The sequence below is a fragment of the Osmia bicornis genome, chromosome 8 (genome assembly GCF_907164935.1).
Source record: "Osmia bicornis bicornis chromosome 8, iOsmBic2.1, whole genome shotgun sequence".
Classification (NCBI taxonomy): Eukaryota; Metazoa; Arthropoda; class Insecta; order Hymenoptera; family Megachilidae; genus Osmia; species Osmia bicornis.
In genome coordinates, this window is record NC_060223.1 from 7,447,604 (window position 1) to 7,468,114 (window position 20,511).

Here is a 20,511-nt window from a genome sequence, read left to right on the forward strand (position 1 = left end):
GCCATAAACAGATAATTCGATGAAGGTTTTTAATAAAAATTTATTCTGATCATTTTTTAGTGTCTTCTCCATTGGTCATTTTGTGTTGTAATTCTGTGTTTAGTGTGACGCAAAAATGGTACGAATTTTGTGAAAGTCAAAATGAAAATTAAATGAACCTTTTTATTTTCTAATGCAATATGATACATATAATTGATCTGTGACGATTGGTCATCAAGAATTTACGATTTTCATTCATGAAATTGTTAGTTAAAAGGTTGACGTAGGTGCAGATATTGAAGTCAAGGTGAACAAGAAGTAGTGAAAGATTTTTTGATTTTCTTGTCTGAAGCCTTTTGCTGAGTAGCCTCGATTCAAAAGGCTTTCTCGTTTCCATTTACATGATCGAGATAGCGATGTTTTTATAGAGACGAGAATAATGTTCTGTTACGAAATCTTTCCTACTGGACTTTGGTCAAAGGTGTCATCCGTTGATTAGTTTCATCAAACTCATGAATTTCTGATGTACATAATTAATCCACAATGATGTCAATCATTGTCCAGGAATTTCTTTATTTTTCTTTTTTTTAATTATTACAAAACGTCGATATCAAAAGTGAAGAAAGAATTTCCCAGGGTATTGAACGACTTCTAATAAAGTCCATCCGCACAAAGACGGTGTTACGGAATCTTTGAAAAGCTGAGGTCAAAGCGGTGAGACGCTTTGATGACTCTTCGGATAAGAAGAGACGAGGCACGTAACCGTCTATGAATCCCTGAGCTGAACGAACAGAATCGTGACGACACGAGGAGACATCAGTGTGCACCATGAGAATAGCCGTAGGATCGTTTCCGTTTTCCCCTTCTCGAACGGCTGGCCACGCTAGCCCGAGCGTATTTGATGCTCGAACAACGGAGTCTTCGTGGTGACGGTCTAGCGGGCCGTGCTGCTGACCAGCTATTATCGTGCTATTCCTCTTAGTCTTGATCCATCGATCACGATCTCGCGATCCACCAGCCCGATCCCGCGCGCGAATTTCACTGGTACACGGGTGGAACTAGTTGGCATGAGTTGGCTGTTCTAAACAGCGTGAGTACAATTTTCTAATTCATGGATTTCAAATTTTCACTGTGATTTCTTGAGTGACTAGGTCATTAGCACTGGAGAAATGGGTATTGTAATTAATGATTTAAAAAATAAGTATGCTTTCTTGTCAAACAAAGGTGTTAATAAATTAATATCGAAACATTATTTCAGTTCTAAAATGTGCCAATACTTATTTCTTCATTTGATAATCGTCGATTAAGTTATCTTATCATTTATCAAATTGATAAGAACATAGGTATACACCTTATTAAGAATTGACTCATTTGTTTGTTGCGAAACAGTTTGATCGTATTTCTATTTATACTTAAGTGTTCGAGCACCAAAGTGTTTTTACTGCATATCTGTTATTGTTAGTTGATCTGTCGGCTAGATAAGTTCTTTGTTCACGGCGAATATAATGAGTGTACACATACTTCTTGGCCATTAGAACGTCGTTAGGTGACTCAGTACACGTTTGACAGAGGGATAAGGATAGTTTCGTTGCAAGAATTTTTAACGTGAGTACCTTGAATTTATTGTTAATTAAGGTACGAGGAGTTCGTTAAGGGACTTCTGGTTTCTTCGATAAATCCCACTGGAAAGATCGATATAGTGTTGGAAAGTGAAAGCCACATTCGCCACGCAATCGTTGAGGATCGTCGAATTCTTGCAGCATCCAGCTGCTTGTGCTCGATCTCCTGACTCAGTTCTGAGTCGATCGATCTCGGTGCAGGTTCGATCGGTATCAATCGAAATTTACCGCGATCAATTGGAATTCGTGTGCTATATTAAACGAGGTGAACGAATAAATTCGTGTGTTGTTCAGAAAATTTATTTTGAAAAAAGTAATTGAAATAAAAAAATATTAATCTACACAAAATTCACATGTAAAGTTTGATACAGCTTATGTTAAAAGGGGGTGATTTTTGTAATTCTCTCTTCGTCATCGACGATGGTCCAGTAGGTCAGTGACAAAGAAAAGTTCATCGATTGGAATTGATTCGAGCAGACGAAAGAAAGATCCAGAGAAAGCTGACCAGCAGATGTTTCGCGTCTATAGATGGTACAGAAACGTCAGCCGCTCGGTAATTAATTCGTTTTTGATGATACAAAGTGGTCGTGGGAGCCGGATGCAGTTGAAAATCGTTCGAACTAAATGGTAACGATGAATCAGAAGGAAGGAACCGTAACGGAGTTTCTGGATAATCGTGCCAACGAGATTAACGTTAATCGTAGTTGATAACAGGAGTCTGTAGAAAGCGATCAGCTGAAACAGACCCGCGTCGAACACTCCTCCAAGATTTCCTCTGCCGAGTGGTCTGTTATCTCGACCAGTGTTTTTCTTTTCTTATATTCAGCTGAAAATTTCCAGCTCTCTCAGTTGGACGAAGAAGATCGTTCATGGTACGTTTCAGTGGATTTATTTAGTTTTTGCGTGTATCATACATGACGAATTTCGAAACTTAGACAGTCTGACGTAATTTCATGACATAAAAGCATTTTATTAGTATTCTTAATATAAAATAATTGATTCTTCGAAAACTGAAATTTACAGTTAGTATCCTCCATTAGCAAATTTTTAATCTTTCGCTGGCATCGAATAGAATCGTGCAGGATAAAAGAAACGAGTGAAAATCGCGTGACGTTTGCTTGAAATATTTTTACGTAAGCAGACCGTAACGTGATCGAATCACGTGGGGGATTCGTAATACTTATGTGACCATACTCGTCTACACCTGTAGCTAGGTTTGTAGCGTTATCTGTCGTCCGATTGAATGTTCATTGTGTTAAAAACACCTAAGCTATTGATTTTATAGAAGGGAACAAATTTTGAAGACTATGAGGGTCAGGAACACAGGGGTTGGCGTGGTTAGGGGATTACGTCGCTAGGGGATGAATGTTTTTGAGCGTGAACAAGACTAGGGTGAAAGAGATTTTAAAGAGCATGTATTTATGAAGAGCATGTAATTATACAATAATTTTTGCCGGATCACTCTAAAATTCTAAATCATTTTCTATACATAAATTCATGAAATTCAATGGTGGTAAAGGGATTTAATAAAAAAAAAACTACTATGGTTTTATTGTATAATACTTTCACAATTCTCTCGTCCTCTCGAACATGGAAAAGCAAAGAAAGCGTTTCCAGACGTTTAATAGGCATTCTTACTCTGACACATTCCAAACGATCGTAATACATGTCGAAAGTGATTTTATAACGTTCTGTGGTAGAATTTCCAAAAGCCTTAAAGAAGTTTCTTTCGATACAAAAACTTGCTTCTCCTTTAACTTTCACCTATGCCAAAACTTACCTGATTATGTAAGAAGAAACTCGTCTTTAGTATCTTTTTCGTTTCAGGGCAAATGTGTTAAACATATAAATCATTTCTATTTGTTATCTTACGCACGATCGGAAGATGATATCATAGGTAACAACGCGTACAACGACGTACTTGACATTAGCCGTCGCAGTAGTATTTCAATCGGTCTTATCAAACGTGATAGAGGTTTGCCCCGTACTGGCAAACTTTCCGTCGATCGAACCTTTATCTATTGATCGGTGACGTTAATCGAAACCAGTGAAAAAAGGAAGTCGAGGTACAGTATTTTTGAATTTCAGCGCGATCAGATCGGCGGATCGAAGGCTGAATGGATACACCAAAGCTCGGACGGTTCAGGATCATCGCATTCCTCTCGTTATGGCTGCTTCAAGTTGCATTGCCCGGTGCAGTTGCATCGTACACCATCGGGGTAGGCAGAGCCGACACCACTGGACCCAGCGCTGAAATCGTCTTCGTTAGTATCTTTTCCATAACTTTTCTTCAGCAATTTTTCTGAAAAAATTGCTTGTGATTTTTAACTCTGAACTTTGATTATTAAATTAATTTACTATTTATAATTGAAATTTTTTTTGTGTGGGATTTTGTTTCTCTCCAAACAACAGTGCAATGTAACAACGTCTTTCATTCGTATGCGAGCCATTCTAACGGATTGTTTGTTTGTTTTCCAGATGGGCTATGCAAAGATCGATCAGAAGGGATCAGGAATTCATCTTCGAACGTTCTCACGCGCGTTCATCATCGACGATGGGGAGCAGAGGTTCGTCTTCGTCAGTGTGGACAGCGCGATGATAGGAAACGGAGTTCGACAAGCGGTAATCCTTTCGTTTCAACCCTCTTTCTACGATCACGATCCTTGATTCCTCAATTTACCGAGGAATTTCACGCGTCGATGGCAAATCTTTCCCGATACTTCTTGATATATACAGGGTGTCTCAAAAAGATTGTTCTAAATATAGATTGAAAATAGTAAATAATTTAAGTTTTTCTACTTGAATCTCCGTTTGTTTATTACCGCAGGTATTGCAAAAGCTTGAACCACAATTTGGTAAAATGTATACAGAAGAAAATGTGATGATCAGTGGAACGCACTCGCATTCTACACCAGGTGGATTCATGCTGGACATGCTATTCGATCTCACCGCTTTCGGTTTCGTTAGGGAAACCTTCGATGCTTTAGTAGAAGGAATAACAAAGGTAATTCGTTATTGAACCCTTCGATAAAAAAGAAGTCAGAGTGATTATTTTTCTAGAGTATCGAACGTGCTCATAACGCGATGGTACCAGGTCGGATTTTCATCATTCACGGTGAAGTGCACCACGCGAACATCAACAGAAGCCCTTTGGCGTATCTCAATAACCCTAAAGCAGAAAGGGACAGGCGAGTGATTATTATTTCATTTTCTTAACATGTATTACATTAAATTTATAATTTTCAGGTACAAGTACAACGTTGACAAGGCTTTAACTCAGATGCAATTCATCGGTGCCGATGAAAAACCATTGGGTGTCATCAATTGGTTCGCTGTGCATCCAACCAGCATGAACAACACTAATCATCTGGTGTCCAGCGATAACGTGGGCTACGCGTCCATTACCTTCGAGAAAGCTATGAACCAGGATTCTTTAGTCGGAAAGGTGAGACGTCCTTTCTCGGTTGGTGACTTTGACAATAGCGTAAGTCGTACGATTTTTCAACCATCTGGCGAAAGTGTCTGTTGTCTGTCTTCCAACGATAAGAAATAATTCATTATTCATTTGGAAAATTTATAAATGAAAATTGTACGATACTTTGGTTGGTATCAGGGTTCCTTCGTGGCTGCGTTCTCATCCACAAATCTGGGCGACGTTTCGCCGAACACACGAGGCCCAAAATGTATGTTTTCCGGGAAAAATTGTTCCGAACAGTACACCTGTCCTGGGAAAAAGGAGGCTTGTTTCGCCTCTGGTCCAGGAAAGGACATGTTCGAAAGTACCAGTATCATCGCCAACAAAATCTTCAGGGAATCGTGGGTGAGTTACTTTTTCTGCATGCTTTTCTTATTTTTTGTTATTTAAAACATTCGTGTATTGTGTCTGATAAGAATGGTATCTAAGAAGTTTATACCTGATACTTGAAACTGATTAAGTCGATCATGATTATTAGTAATCGATTCTATTGCCCCTCTTCTGAATTCTAAGTTAAATTTTAATTCAGGTATTACAGAGATAAGAGTATCAAAATGTTTAATTTGTTTCCAATTCCCTAATTTGATATTAACAGATTATTTATCAAATTCATTAATCTCTGTCACTTCAAACTCGGGTGACATATTTGCGAAACTCGATAATACCAGATTAATCTCTAATACCAGCAAATTTGATTTCGATAAGTAGTCAATACTCGCAAAATTGATTATCAAGATAGTTCATTAAGCCAGGAAATAAATTTCAAATAAAACCATAATATCTTAAGATTCTTTTCCTGTCTTCCATTTCACACAATTTCATGGACTTCATAAATAATCGCACAATAGTATAATGATAATTGCATTTAAAACGCCGCTAGTTTTGTACACTTCCAGTCTAAGGAAACGGTAATTAAAATACACTTGTAGCCGGAGGCGTAGAAAAAAGAAACCCGCTCGTAAACGCAGAGAGGAAAAATCATAAGTAGGAGATAATAATCAGAATAGCAAAGAAAATTATGCACAACTGAGGGCAGAGTCTTAAGTATTAATTAAAAGTGGAATAATGCGTTGGGTGGAAGCGGCATCCCGGTTATTTATCTTTTTAGATAGTTTTAAATTTAGTAAAATAGTTTGTTGTTTTCCGGAACTTCCGTAAGTTTATGAGAAGTTGTGTAAGGTCATGGACAAAGGGGACCACTTGTCTTGTATTGAGTTTACGAAAATTGTGTAAGTTAAAGTTGAAGCTTCTGCAATTTCCTGTCCTGCAAAGTTTCTATTTGTTTGCACACCCTTGTATCTGAGAGTAAATGAAAATCGTTTCCAAGTCCAAATAAAGGGAAAACAAGGTTAAACTCTCGCCAATGTGATTATGGAGGGTGTCAATGTGAACAATTTACTTAATTAACAAAGAAAAAAAAAGAAAAGAAAAGATTTTCATTCAAATCTAGTACCAGGTTATTAAATTGAATTTTCTTATATTTTAACAGTTCAAAATTCTTAATTACCCTTGAAAATTTTACTTTCTTATTAATTACTAAAATAATTAGAATACCTTCAAGTTTGAACTTTCTCAATTTTAACTGTTTAAAATTCTTAATTATTCCCGGGTAATTCGCTTCCTTAATTACGTGGGTGGGTAATTATCACAACTTCGAATTGAAAAGAACACTGTATGCTTTATAAAATCATTTTTTTTTTTATTTCTTATTTACATATACAGTATGGTGTTGAGTAATGATACTTTACAAAGGAGAAAGTTATGAAACTAGTTGAATCGTTCTAATTCGCGAAAGGTTGACTGGTAACAATTTCCTCCGTTATCTTCCATATCTAAACAGCTCAATTAACTAACAGCTCTATTAAATTATATTTCTATTGTACCGTGTGCGATCTGTAATTCGAGAATAAGCGATAAACGCAACATTTTACTTCCTTTAATTTTCTTACACTTTTAAGCACCAAAATTTTAATAATAATCATCGAATGGAAGAAAATGGAATGTAGGACCGGTAATACGCAGTTTTTCTCCTCCCCGCCACTTTCTACCGGTTAACGAAGTAGATACTCATTTACATAATCTCGTTGTTAATCAAAGAATCGCGAATTTGCACATGCATATCGTTTCTTTCGAATCCAAGTTTCTCCGGAGATCAGGTATTTCACACTAGCAGCTGAATATATCGTAAATAACTTCGCAAATAGAACGATCTTATTCTTCAAAGTATCTATATATTCTATAAATATTCAATTAAAAATCGCAGTGGAACGTTGCAAGTCAATTGCAACTCCAAATTCCAACACGCAAATGTTCGACGAATGATCCAATTCCTTGAAATTGAATATCATTTTACAATCATAATTGATGTATCGATCATCAACGTGTTCGTTTAAATAGACCCTCGATCCTTCACCTTCTACCTCGATCTGACCCTGTATCATTTTCACCCTCTCTCAAAATTAATCCCTTGCCTTGACCATCTTCTCAGTGATCAAACACTATTTACAAGAAATTACATATTTCTAAATTATATATAAAAAAAAGTATAGGAACTATTTGTTATCTATTGAAAATTGAAATAAATTGTGAAATATTTGAACGCAGGTAATAATAATTGAAAATTTTCCATCTGATTTGGAGGAATCGTATTTGCACATTCGAACACAAGACAAAGGGTTAATTTTCTCTGTTAATTAGACATATGTTTAATAGTGTTTCTCGTAGTCCTCGTAACTGTTGTAATACGCTGGCGAGACGTACTTCGCGACGGGTACGGGTTTCGGATGAACAGCTGGTCCAACTTTCTTCACCACAGCATTGAATCCATTATGGTCATCAGCTGTGTATTCGACGATCCTGACAGTTCCGTCAGGTTCGTTGACGCTGTACGAACCGTGGACGACGTCTCCGTCGCGTACCTCGTGTTGGGTCTTCACATCCCCGGTATGGGGATCGTGGACACCATAATTGAACGTGTACTTTGGATGCGCCTATAGAAAAAAAAAGAAAATTATATTTCATCTTTAAAAATTTTGATAGAAATTCCACCATCATAGTCCATAAAAATTATACGTTTCTATTTTTCCTCCCCCTTTTAAATGAACGCTTTGAAATTTTCCATTCAAAAAATACGTCAGCGGCAATATAACGAGAGTCTACTATAGGCAGAATCAGTGAACCTTAGAAAAGCCATTTTCAATAATAGAAATTTCTTTAAAGTCACTCGGCATACGTTTGGAGCCAGTGGAAATTTCGCAAGTGATTTTCCGCATTGGAAGCACGTACGCGCCATAATTTAGAGACCAGAGACGTTCAGAGGATCTTAGAAAGCGTCGCGGAAACAGTAGCGACAATGAGATACATCGCGAAAGGTGTTCACATTTCACAGCCAGGAATTTCAATTAACATACGGCTGACAGGACTCGAAACGGAGTCACGCTCGTTATTCTATCGCTATAAATGTTCTAGTATCGATCGCGAATGCAAATCGACGTCAATTTATATTTAAATTTATTTTCAATCAATTATTATTTGTCGACTGTAAAATCAATTAAATATCGTGGTGTTCGACACTTTGTTAATTTCCTCCGATAAAAGTCAATTAAAATATCAATGTGATCAATTTTTTATTACTCGTGATAATGACTTGTATCATAAGCTAATTTCCTTTCCTTTTTTCTCTCTTTGAAATTTCATTAAAAAAACTCGGAACGAAGCAAAAACTTAATCTGGTCTCGTCGAATTAATGATAGATAAATTCTTCCTTTTAACCGTTAACCTCTTTCATTAAAATCATTCATTTACTTGGATAAATATTTTCTTTAAGATTATTTCTTGCCTCTGATGTCGAGCTGTTTCACAAGCCAATAAGTTGATTAATTTTTCTTTAATTTGTAAGATTTAAAAGATCCGCATTTAGAATTTAATAGAGAGCAAAAGAATCGATCACTTACATAATAGTCATGATCATGATCACCATGGTGATCGTAACCCTGAGATCCATGATCAAGAGCTGCGCTCAGGTGTACAGGGGAAGCGGACACCGCGTGAACCGGAACTGCTACCGTTGGTAGCACCGCGTGTCCGTCGTATTCAGCTGATTGCGGGTATCCTTCGTAAGCCTCGTAATCGCTATACGAAAGTCCATGGCCTCCGTTGTATCCACTTAGGACCACCGCCTTGCAGAATGCAATCGTTGCACAGAAAATGCATAATACCTGAAACTGCAATTAACCATCAATTATTAAAGAATTATTTGTTCCGATGCTATCAAAGAAATGATAATTTCTCAATTGGTAGTCAATTGCAAAATTAATATGAATTATTCGCAATTAAAATGAAGGTCATCAGTGATCCCCATAGTAATCAACTTGTTAATTAACAGAAGATAATTCTGATTACGTAAACATACTTATCGATACGTAATAAAACTGCATAAGCCTCCGCAGTTATAATATACATCTAATTTAGTGATCGATATTACAAGGCACGAACAAACGATTCCAGCGTAACGAGAAGTTATTAGGCTTCTTTAACAACCTCGGTCCGCGGATTTTTCTTTGGTTATTCATCGAGGAACGATTTAAACGCGTCATCGACTGCTCGTAAAACGTAAGGGAGGAAGGATCGTTATTACAAAAGTTACCCTTCCATCGATCCGCTGAAATGTTAGCCGTGATCCTGTTCACTTTACGACTATCTGCTATGGTGTTGATATATTGACCCTACGTGAGTAGCATGTCGAAAAACTGAAACGGAGTATGGACCGAAGGATACGAGTGAAAATCGCGGTTAATAGGATATCGATTTCGTGTCGATACTTTCGAAAATTCAGGCAAAAGATCCGAGAAGTGTCTTGAAAAATATCCTTTCGATGATTGATGGTTTATTTTTCCTAGGAAAACTCCAAGCTTCTCCTTTCTTCCCGTTTTTCTCTTCTATGTTTTATCTTCGTATAATTTGAACTGCCTGTGACGCCCAAAGATAGTCAAATTGTTAATGAGATTTATAGAAAAACCCTTCGAAGGTTCGACGAACGGAAATCTTGGAAAGTCATCGAACGCGTCGAGAAAGTTACCCGCGTTTCATCTTTCGCGTCGCTTCGCGGCCTTCGAGACTTCGACGTGTCTCTTCTCCTCGAAGAAAAGTATCCTTTTTCACTTTCTCGTCGACCTTGCTCCGTAAATTAATACCGAGCCGCGGAAGTGGTCGACGATTTCGTCCGTTTCCGTGTCGCGTGGATCCCGGCGATAAACCGCGAAGAAAAGGAAACGTTTTGTTCGTCGATCACTAGCGGTTGAAATTAATCTCTCGACTCGAAGAATTCATTGTTTTTCCTTTAAAATTGTCAAAATTGCAATTGACCGAATTTTCAACAACCTCTTCCTATCTAACCCACTTGTGAAGTCAGCTAAACTTAGCAGACACAGGAAAGCCCACAAGAATCATTATATCAAAAGACAATAAGATTAATAAAAGAAGTTCTCTGACGCCTCACGTATTAAACCCCTGGACACGTGTTACGTTACTGATTATTTATCAAAGAGGAATTTATTTCGTAAGAAGTCAGCATCTATTTGCCGATCCATCCGAAGGATATTCCAATCAAGAAAGAAAAGTTCCGTGTTGGAGACCAAATAACAAAAGTTTATTGATTATAAAATAATCAATATACCAAATAAAAAATCAACCTTTCCGTATATGAAATATGCAAAGAAATAATGAAATTATGACAAGATAGGGTGGACGTTCTGTATACAAGAGTGGTCCATAAGGGAGACCATCAACCCTTAATCGACTCACTCACCTACCATTTAATTCCTAATAGTATATCAATGATACCCTATGAATAAAATTAAAAATAAACCAAATTTTGATAAATTTTTATCAAAATACACGTGTTTGGTATAGAAAAAAATGTGCATTATGCAAGTGTACCGATGCACTTATGAAGAAAACGATACAGTTGCCTATGAATAAAATTAAAAATAAACCAAATTTTGATAAATCTTTATCAAAATACACGTATAGAAGAAAATGTGCATTATGCAAGTGTACCGATGCACTTATGAAGAAAACGATACATTTAAATAAAGCTGATTATACAGCAAAAAATTTGTCAATATCACTTGAAACAGGATTAGAGGCCGAGACCGGAATCAGTCTGTATACACAAGAGGTCGGAGCCTCGCGCACGCACACAGCGATTCAGTGTATCTTTAACCGTCGTACCTTCAGCATGCTGATCGAGTTGGACGGTGTCCCGTGTGTTTAAACTGTGTATGGGAAAACAACGCGATACTCACTGATAGACGTTATTCCGAGACGATGCTCTTTATATCTATCTCCCACCCGAGACGTGTTTCGTTCCCGGGCAAAAGCTCTCTTGTCCTCCTACCATCACCATCGCCATCATCCACCCCCCCACCTGCATTCGTCTTTCTTCCTGTGAGAAGACAGCCAACAGACCGCACGTTTGTCCACGTGCCGGCTACCAAAGTCGGCGAAAGGATGCTCGTTTTCTTGACGCCACTTCCGGTCACCATCGAAATGCCAGGTAAACCGTAGACAGGTTGAAAGACGAGGATCTCGATTCGAGATATCAATCCTATACAGTGTATCATAGTTTTAATTTTTTGTTTTGTTTAGTAGAAGTTGATTATTGGTGTCTAATTAGATTAATTATTTTAATAATGAAATAGGTATTAATTGAAATTTTTTTTAATTTTGATTCTTTATTTATTTCTGACTCGTGTAATATTTTATAATGAATGTACATATTGCCAAAACTCGTGAAATTGAAAGACAGGAAAAATATTAATTTAGCAAGAAGAGGAGTGTGCTGAAAGGGAGGCGTGGTAGCTACCACTGTTACGTTAAGTGTCGTAATATTTAGAAGAGTCGGAACAAAGCTTGCTCGGGTGGTCGTGTGCATAAATAATGGAGCGAACCTTCGTCTGTTGCACTAATCTTCGGGTTGATGCAATCTTAGGCTAAATAATTCTCTCCTCGTTAGTGATACCAGACCCCTTAATCTTGCTTAAGTAGGTGTGAAGTCGAGATACGGTAGCACAATTCCCGTGTTCCTTTCCGGTTTCAAAGACAAAGATGAGTCGATCCTGACCCATTTAAAAAATATATTAGACACCTAAAATCTATGTTATAATTATTCTATTTTTCATCCTCGGTTTAATATCCTTCTGTGTTCATACTGATTCGCGAAAAATACTGATTACGATTCAAACAACGACCACGTTCAAACGTCTTAGTATTCAGTATCTCGCTCGTGCGCTGAAACGATTCGCGAATCGAGATAATATGAAATAATAATAATAATAAAAATTCGCATGAAAACGTAGCGAACAGAAGAACGCGGACGAGATTAGGATCAACCTTTTGCATCCTTCCCGCGACCTGACATAAAGATACCGATCCTTTCCTCCCCGCGTATAATTCACGTGTGTTCGTTTGAAATTCAGACATTTCGAGATGACCGGACGGTTTCGGTCGTGACTCGCGACCGGTTTAAAATGATGATATAAAAATATACGAAAAGGAACTTTAGATTTGGAAGTTGTGCTTTTTCTGCTTACAAATCTATCCTGATGAGTCTGATGGAAACTGCTGGTAATGTTAGGCTGGTTTCGCATGATAAAATGTTTATGAACTTTATGAAGCGTGAATTTCAATTTCATACGATGATCTCTTTCTAAGAAGATGATTCAAACGATCTTACCTTATTCGGCAAATTTTCGGGATTTTGAATATTCTAACCTGGGCACACGTTTTGCATATTTCAGTATGTTGTGAATACATAAATATTCGTCGTTTAATAATAAAGTATAACTTGAAGAATTACTTCATAGATCAAATGAATTAGCTTGAAGAAAAGAAGCTATTTCAGTCGAAAACAGAATTTTAATACGATATTATTAAAATATGAAATATTATTCTAAAAACCGATCTCTCCCCTTTTTTTATTCTTCTTTTTTTTCTAAAGCGGAAATCTTAGAAATTGCTCCTGAGCGTGGAGGACCTTGCGCAGCCGAGGACGCGCTTTACGGCCAGTTAAAGTAGATAATGCCCATGGTCAGACGGCGTGAAAGGATCATTAAGGAAGAGTACCTGTTACTCGCGCTATTTTGTCAGCTAAGAATCCGAACAAGCATTCTTTCAACACTTTAAACCAGCATTTTGCAATTTCGTATCCGAAACAAAGCCGCGATTCTTCGTCGTATGATTTGAACTGAAAAAAGATTTGCACTAATCCCTTTCATCTTCGCTGGATTACGAAATATTACAAGTAAAAAGCCGATTAGAATTTATTTTGACAGTTCAATTTCTAACTCGTCGGGGTAGAAATTGAAAGTCCTCTCGTACGATCAATCATAAATGGAAAAGTTTTTGTTAGAAGACGCGCGTCTGACACGCGACGACATTTATGAGAAGTGAGAGCACGTTCCTCTATTATTTTACTTCCGATTCTAAAGCGGACTCTGACGACCGCTCTGGAACCTGGAAGAAGGCCCAGAACTCGTCGCTGTTACGATTCTAACAGCCGTGAAAGGTTGCCTCGTGACCGTAATGCCAAAACGATCAGATACTTTGCTAATGCCTGTTTTATGCTCGACCGTTCGCAGTGTGCCGTCGCGACGACACTCGTTAGTATGACTGGCACACTTTCAAATGCTAGAATGAACGATCACGGAAAAAGATTACACTCCCACCGTGAAACTGAGCCGCTTTTTCGTCGCCAATTTCCGGTCTGCATCGAAGCTCAATGCCTTCCTGCATCGTCCGCGTTTCTTTCTCGCTAGATCGATGCTCGAATCGAAGGATTATCTTGTTTTCTGAAAAGGCGACCATTCGGAGCAATAAAGTTGCGAACGAGTGTCTTCTTAATCCAAAGTTCCCCCATGGAAGTTTTTCTCTTCTTTTCTTGTCCCGTTGCTCTCCTCCTGTCACGCCTCTGTCAATCGGATATTCTGTGACGCAACTCATTGTTTACGAGCGGCATTTCAATACAATCGTGTGAGAACTCCGTGAAACGTGGGGAAGAAAATATTCCGGCGTATCCTTGGCACACCCTGATACACGTACCGTTTGCCAGAAACCTCAAAGCGATTTCGACTTTCGACGAACAACGTTCGATCTCGGCTTTCTCTGTCAAGATAAAGATATACTTTTTAATTTATTTTTTAAATTCGACGCTTCAGAGCGATAGAATTATTTCGATACGTATACGGTGCGATATGGTGAAAAGGACGAAGGGGTTTAGCTTCCTGATGATAGAAATCAGCAAACAGGGAAGCTCTTGTCATTCCAGAGCAGTAAGGCGACGCGACGGGTCAAAACTTTGAATAGTCTGCTCTCAGTTGCATTTGGATTTCACGCACACGCGTGGCTTTCCGGGCGAACGAGAGTGAAACTCGTTCGATTGAATAACCGTGTCGTAACTCGGGAGGAAGCTGTCTTTTCCAACCATTTTTACCCTCCTTCCTTTTCCATTGCGCCTTCCACGAAATTTCAATTTTTAATCGTGTATCACCCCCCAGAGAACGAACGGTGTTATAACCAATTAACAGAGCTCGTTAGGTGTTTAATTATATCGAGAAGAGTTTTCGGAATTTTGAAAGTGGACATTGTTACGCGCATCTCTTGGGCGTATAATTAAAAAAGATAATTGAACCGTTACGCAAAGAGACGGCGAAAGGGGGCCAACGGAAACCGGGCGAATTAACGAGCAAAACTAGGAAACAAAATCGCGTACTGGCCTGATAATCTGATTCTGCAACGCCGAATTTACGAGCAATTTTCTGCCCGGCAAGGACTTCGCGCAACATCCGGATGATTCATGAATAAACCACCTTCAATTTCATTATCGTGAACAGGGTAATTTCAGGAAGTCCGAAGGAAATCGACGAATTATTTTCTTCTCCGATGCACCGATGCATAAAAATTGCACATGATCCTATGCAATTTATTTGCTTCTTATTTTCTATAATACTCAGAGATATCATCGAGCTCTCATCTACACCCTCGCGTCAGATACTTCAATAAAAGGGAAGAAACACTCGTATCCACATCCTCGTAACACCGTTACGAGTTGTTGAATAAAAAATCTTGCACCTAAGACATGAACAAGCTCGTTCAGCCAACTCGTAAAACACCGTTCGATGTTCTAGCGAGGATAAACTCCTCTTATCAGTGCTTAACGATGGCTTCTCGGTCTCGACGCACATGCCTCTTTCGCGGGCAAAGAATTTTCATGCACGGAAGCAGAATCGTGTCTCGAAAGATTTCAGATAAGCCATATAATGAGGAGAGATAGTAGACGATTGCAAAGTCCTGCCTCAACGGACGTGGGAACAGGAACGTGTAAACACGTGGATCACCGTGCTGCCTTTGCTCGTTCCATTTTTTTCTTCCTCTCCCCTGTTCTCCTCTGCCTTTCCTACGGTACGTCACCCCTTTCGTGATTTCGTATACGTGGCTTTCTGTGGCTCGACAACGCCCGGCTGGGTAATCGAGCTGAACTTGCACAACGAGTTGGTCGTGGGATACGAATTGGTCGGAACGATTACAAGGAACCATGGTGTTCGGATAGAAAAGGACGATGGAAATGATCTTTAAGACTGCTGGGTTTTGCAGGGTACACTGATCGTTTGAATCTAAGTCTACGATCTAGAATCGAAGAGTCGAATAGGTAGGATCGTGTAAAATTGAACAATTTTATTCGATATCAATGTACAAGTATTTAGCGGTAGAAATGTATTCGTGGCCACCGACGTAATCTCTTCGCAAACACACAGACAGGAAATAACAGGAAACGTACTAGTTCCATTTCCTATCAGCGCTATTATTCTTTCCCGCCATTAATTTGACGGTGAAGGTGTAATAGGAGACTGGAGGTGTTGAAATTGAAAACTGGAACGACTGATGCACAGCCCTCGATTAGAATACACTATCAATTAACAAATAAATGTATGAATATTAAGATTCTTTTTATAAGAATTTACAAATAATTTCAATGAATGTGTACATAAATCCACTTATCTTATTCGAACAAATAGAAGTGAAACAATCGTGTTCGAGTATCAGAAGAGTTACGAGGTACACGAATCGACTCGATGACACGAGGTACACGCTCGACGAAAAGCCATTCGAGACAAGACAGTAGTCTAGTGGGAAAAAGCATTCGAACGAGGTCAGATCGCATGGTTCCTTCGCGATCCTTCCCAGACCACGCCACACCCTGCAAGGACGACGTTTCTTCCTCGAGTTACTCTGTGACTACCTTCTTTTTTTTCCACCGACAGCTCATGAATCATGCTACTGTGCAACATTTTCACACGTTTCACAGTGAAAGGTGTTAAAAGCCCCTAACTCGCAAAATCTAAAAACTAAAACTCAGGATCCCTCGATTTTCTGACGAAAAAATATCCTCCATTATTTAGCAATCAGGTAGTTTGAAAATATTTCATTCGATTTCAATCTCTCAGAAACATTGATTACTACGTTTCCTCGGGATTCATCCTTTCGACCCCTTCGCAAAGTAATTAGAAGCGAAATTAACAGAATCCTCGAGAATTAATCGTGATCGAATGAAAAACGAGCGACGTCTTTCTAAGAAACGTGACTGTTCGCAATGGTAAATAGGAAATCGGTAAATGGTTCAATGTCGATCGATCGAAGGCTTGAATCATCGATAATGGCTTGCAAATCCGTTGTAATGGAAGTGTAACGCGTGTGAACGTAAGAACCCGTCAGATCCCACCTCGTTACAGATGCACCGGTATAAAAGGTGTAAATAATTAACTAGTCCGCGACAAAGACTGTGCAATCTTATATAGGATTTTATTATAGATAAGGAAAAAGTTTATTGAAACGAAACATTTGTTTTACGACGGACGATCATGGCCGATGGAGGATATTTGAACATCGACCCTTTCAAACTCAGCGATAAAAGAACATCCCTTATTTTCCTTCTTCCTGGTTCGCTGGACTTCCACGCTATCGCAACATTTACTACCCTTTTCCGGTCCATCTATTATCCTTACCTTTTCAACCCTTTCCCCATCAACCCCTAAAATCACTGCTCCTTTCGATAGCCCGGGGCAATTCTATCTCTCGGTTTCATGCACGTCGTGTCGTTCGATATCTAAGATCTCATCTTCGCGTGTACACGCAACCTTGCCTTCCGCCACTTTCCCTCGGTCAGGGAACGTAGAACGTAGTAATACGTGCGTGTGCGAGGCCGACCAACACGAGCTGCAATCGTGCGCGGTCAAGAACACCGGACCAAGGAAGCTTGGTGTTAATAATGCCGACGATTAACTACACCGCTGATGGAACGTCGAGGAAATGAACGACGATTAACATCGAGCAACGTGTTCCGATCGTCGATCGGCAACGAGAGATTTATCCGTAATTAAATCGCGATTACCTGCTTCGTTGCGTGATTGGCCTCGTTTACGACACGTCGAACGAAACGAAGTATGTTTCGTAGAAACGTCCTAAATAAATTTAGGGAACGATTCGTTCGACGATACACTTTCGCCCCCGTCGAATAAGACGGAATAGAGAGAGGCATCCGTCGAGGCTAGAAGACGATAATTAACATACATTCGCATGCTCTTTAGCCGTGACGCGGTCGGCTAAGGTTCCGCTGGTTTCGAGAGCCCCGTATTTAGCATGATAAAGCGGGAACGGTTTGGAGAACAGCTTCTACCCAGCCAGCCGGATGCGTTTCCATGCGTGCCTGGCTGGCTAAGCTGTTGAATACGTGTTCTACGCGTTGCGTTGTTACCGCAGACATCTCGATTCTATATTCATGTTCCGTTGCACCGCGATTGCAGAGGCTCTGGCAGTACGGGAACCCGAAGGAAGTGATCGGACCCCTTCGCGTGGTGCATCGATACGTGAACATGGCGGAACAGACGGCCGAATTCTACAACCAGACCACAGGGAAAACCGAAATGGTAATGTGGAATTATTTTCTTTTTCATTTTTTTTTTTTTTTTTTTTTTTTTTTGTTAATTTCATACATAGAAAGTCTTACAATTTATACAGATTAATATATCTATTTTGCTGTTGTTTTCATTGTAATTTGTTGATACGTTAGGTGCACGGCTGTGAACCAGCTATGGGTTACAGTTTCGCGGCAGGTACGATCGATGGACCTGGTTCGTTCGCGTTCGAACAAGGTACAACTACTGGCAATCCCTTGTGGAACACGGTTAGGAACTTGTTAGCAGCCCCTACAGCAGAGGATGTTAAGTGCCATGAACCGAAACCAATCCTTCTTGCTACCGGTCGTGTAAGTTGCTTAGGTTGAACCAATATAATCAATGATGTTCGAAACCGACAAGATTCAAGTTAGTAATTCCTTTCGAATTGACTTGTTAGATGACGGTACCGTACGAATGGCAACCGAAAATCGTGTCAACGCAAGTGGCACTTGTCGGGAACGTTGTCATTGCCGGCGTACCAGGTGAATTCACAACAATGTCCGGAAGAAGATTGCGAGAGGCTATCAAAACGGTCATGAACGATGCGTCCGACGACGAAACCTCCGTTATAGTCGCCGGTCTCTGTAATACTTACACCGATTACGTCACTACGCCAGAGGAATATCAAGTAAATCATAGATCATCTTCACGTTCACTTCTTACTAACCATTTTGAATAATTTATTATCCTTCGCTATAATTCGGCGAAACTTCAAGTATCGACCCACCTATTTTTCCTTTCTATGTGTTAGATTCAAAGGTACGAAGGTGCATCCACGATATTCGGTCCGCATACGTTAACTATTTATTTGAAACAGTATCAAGAACTTGTGACAGCTGCCATTCTTGTGAGTACCCTTATGTGCTCTCTGGTTCAATTTTTCATTGAACTTATTAAATTTGATGCTGTTTCAGAAAAAGAACGTCGAGCACGGACCAACTCCGCCTGATCTAAGGAAGAAAAATCTTCTCAGCTTCGTCACACCGGTTCTGTACGACACCCCGAAATGGGGTCGAAATTTTGGCGATTGCATCAAGCAACCGCAGAAAATGGTTTTACCTGGAGACGTCGTTACTGCAGTATTCGTGAGTAATAAAGAAATGAATTTCGAATGTTTATAAGGTATCTGATTGAAGATCTATGACAGTCGTTTATATTAGACACTGAAGGCGTTAGAGAATAAATAATTTAGCGTGCTGCTTGTAATATCGAATAAGGTAATGATGACCGTGACTCAGTTAGATATTGTGGTCGATAGAGGAACGTTATGCAAAATGTTCTCTAATGCAATTGGAATAAAGTGATGGCAAATTGTGCAACATTTTTAAAACGACACCGCAATGAGTTCATGGTCTATTGAACGCTGCACTGCGCGAAATAAATGATTTCTATTCGCGATACTTGGTTAATTATTCAAATCAATATATGTTTAATCATTTTTTTATAGAATTGAATATGTGGACAGTTCACGAATTTATTTTGATCAACAAAATTCATTGTTCAATTTATTACAGAAATATTTTTCTACTGTTCTTTGAAGGTTTCTGGCCATCCACGAAACAATCTGATGACGGAAAGCTCGTTTTTGACGATCGAGAGATTAGGGAACGACGAGATATGGATTCCTGTCGCCACAGACGCCAATTGGGAAACCAGGTACATAAAATTTCTGCTATTTTTATTTAAAAAATTTAATTCTTTAGGTATTTAGGATAATAATAAAGAATTAAGGAGATTATTAGGAATGGAGTGGAAGAAATTCAAACAGAATATGGAGAATATTGATTTGTAATGTTAGAATCGGAATATAGACAGATAATAATGGTGTTCCCTATCCATTGGTTTACTGTTATCGATACAGATTCGAGTGGAAGAGGACGTCCGTGGTTCTCGGCTCGAGTCAGGTGACCATTACGTGGCTCGTCCCGGAGGATATCAAGGATGGTGAATATCGCATCAGGCACAACGGTTACTATCGTTATATCCTTGGTGGAGTTTTCCCTTACTACGGAGTATCGAATCACTTCCAGGTAAATTGAAAATCTTTAAAAAAAGGGAAAGAACAAAATCAGTCTCGCAACTTCATCATCGATTTGTTCTCCACTCGTCTGAGGTATATGGCTATTGATTCGGACCGGGTACTCGAAATACCCGGGTAACTGGGTTTCTCATAAGTTAGAGGCTAATCAGGCATTAAATATTCTTTTTGATAATTTCAACTGATCGAGGAGGGAATTAAAACTTAATTAATCACCGAGTCAAAAGTTTCAGATCAGTTTAAATAACTTGAGCTGAGGATGTGTTAGATTTGAGTTTGATGTGAGTTACAATTGAATCAGAAATGCCAAACCAAAAACTAATCCAATTTAACAAGATTCCACACACATATTTGCATCGTTTCGACATACCTCGTTATCACCGCTAAATT

At 39.0% G+C, this 20,511-nt stretch overlaps 2 protein-coding genes across 6 annotated transcripts in view; one reads left to right on the top strand and one right to left on the bottom strand.

The window, feature by feature from the left end:
• Positions 1-20,511, top strand: part of LOC114877963 (neutral ceramidase) — a 39,935-nt gene that overhangs the window by 13,097 nt on the left and 6,327 nt on the right. The window contains exons 1-14 of one of the 5 annotated variants that reach the window (XM_029191201.2): positions 875-1,069; positions 3,687-3,862; positions 4,077-4,220; positions 4,426-4,602; positions 4,659-4,786; positions 4,845-5,043; positions 5,212-5,418; positions 17,931-18,053; positions 18,197-18,391; positions 18,481-18,711; positions 18,835-18,930; positions 18,998-19,168; positions 19,624-19,739; positions 19,945-20,113. In XM_029191201.2, coding sequence (XP_029047034.2) covers positions 3,716-3,862; positions 4,077-4,220; positions 4,426-4,602; positions 4,659-4,786; positions 4,845-5,043; positions 5,212-5,418; positions 17,931-18,053; positions 18,197-18,391; positions 18,481-18,711; positions 18,835-18,930; positions 18,998-19,168; positions 19,624-19,739; positions 19,945-20,113 — 2,103 coding nt within the window. In that variant the 5' untranslated portion in view covers positions 875-1,069; positions 3,687-3,715. Of the gene's footprint in view, positions 1-874; positions 1,070-1,440; positions 1,585-1,786; positions 2,471-3,686; positions 3,863-4,076; positions 4,221-4,425; positions 4,603-4,658; positions 4,787-4,844; positions 5,044-5,211; positions 5,419-17,930; positions 18,054-18,196; positions 18,392-18,480; positions 18,712-18,834; positions 18,931-18,997; positions 19,169-19,623; positions 19,740-19,944; positions 20,114-20,511 lie in introns of those variants that run through there. The other 4 variants (XM_046286885.1, XM_046286882.1, XM_046286883.1 and 1 more) reach the window with 4 other exon arrangements.
• LOC114877969 (cuticle protein 19-like) lies at positions 7,779-11,652 on the bottom strand. The gene is made up of 3 exons (XM_029191209.2): positions 11,305-11,652; positions 9,027-9,296; positions 7,779-8,063 (listed from the first exon to the last, which is right to left on the bottom strand). The coding sequence occupies exons 1-3, from the start codon at positions 11,311-11,313 to the stop codon at positions 7,779-7,781; spliced, it is 564 nt and encodes a 187-aa protein (XP_029047042.1). The 5' UTR covers positions 11,314-11,652.

Excerpts from the sequence above, each read along its gene's own strand:
- LOC114877969 (XM_029191209.2), bottom strand. Across the intron at positions 8,064-9,026 it reads ATCATGATCATGACTATTAT|GCGCATCCAAAGTACACGTT; the intron begins GTAAGTGATCGA and ends TTTTTTCTATAG.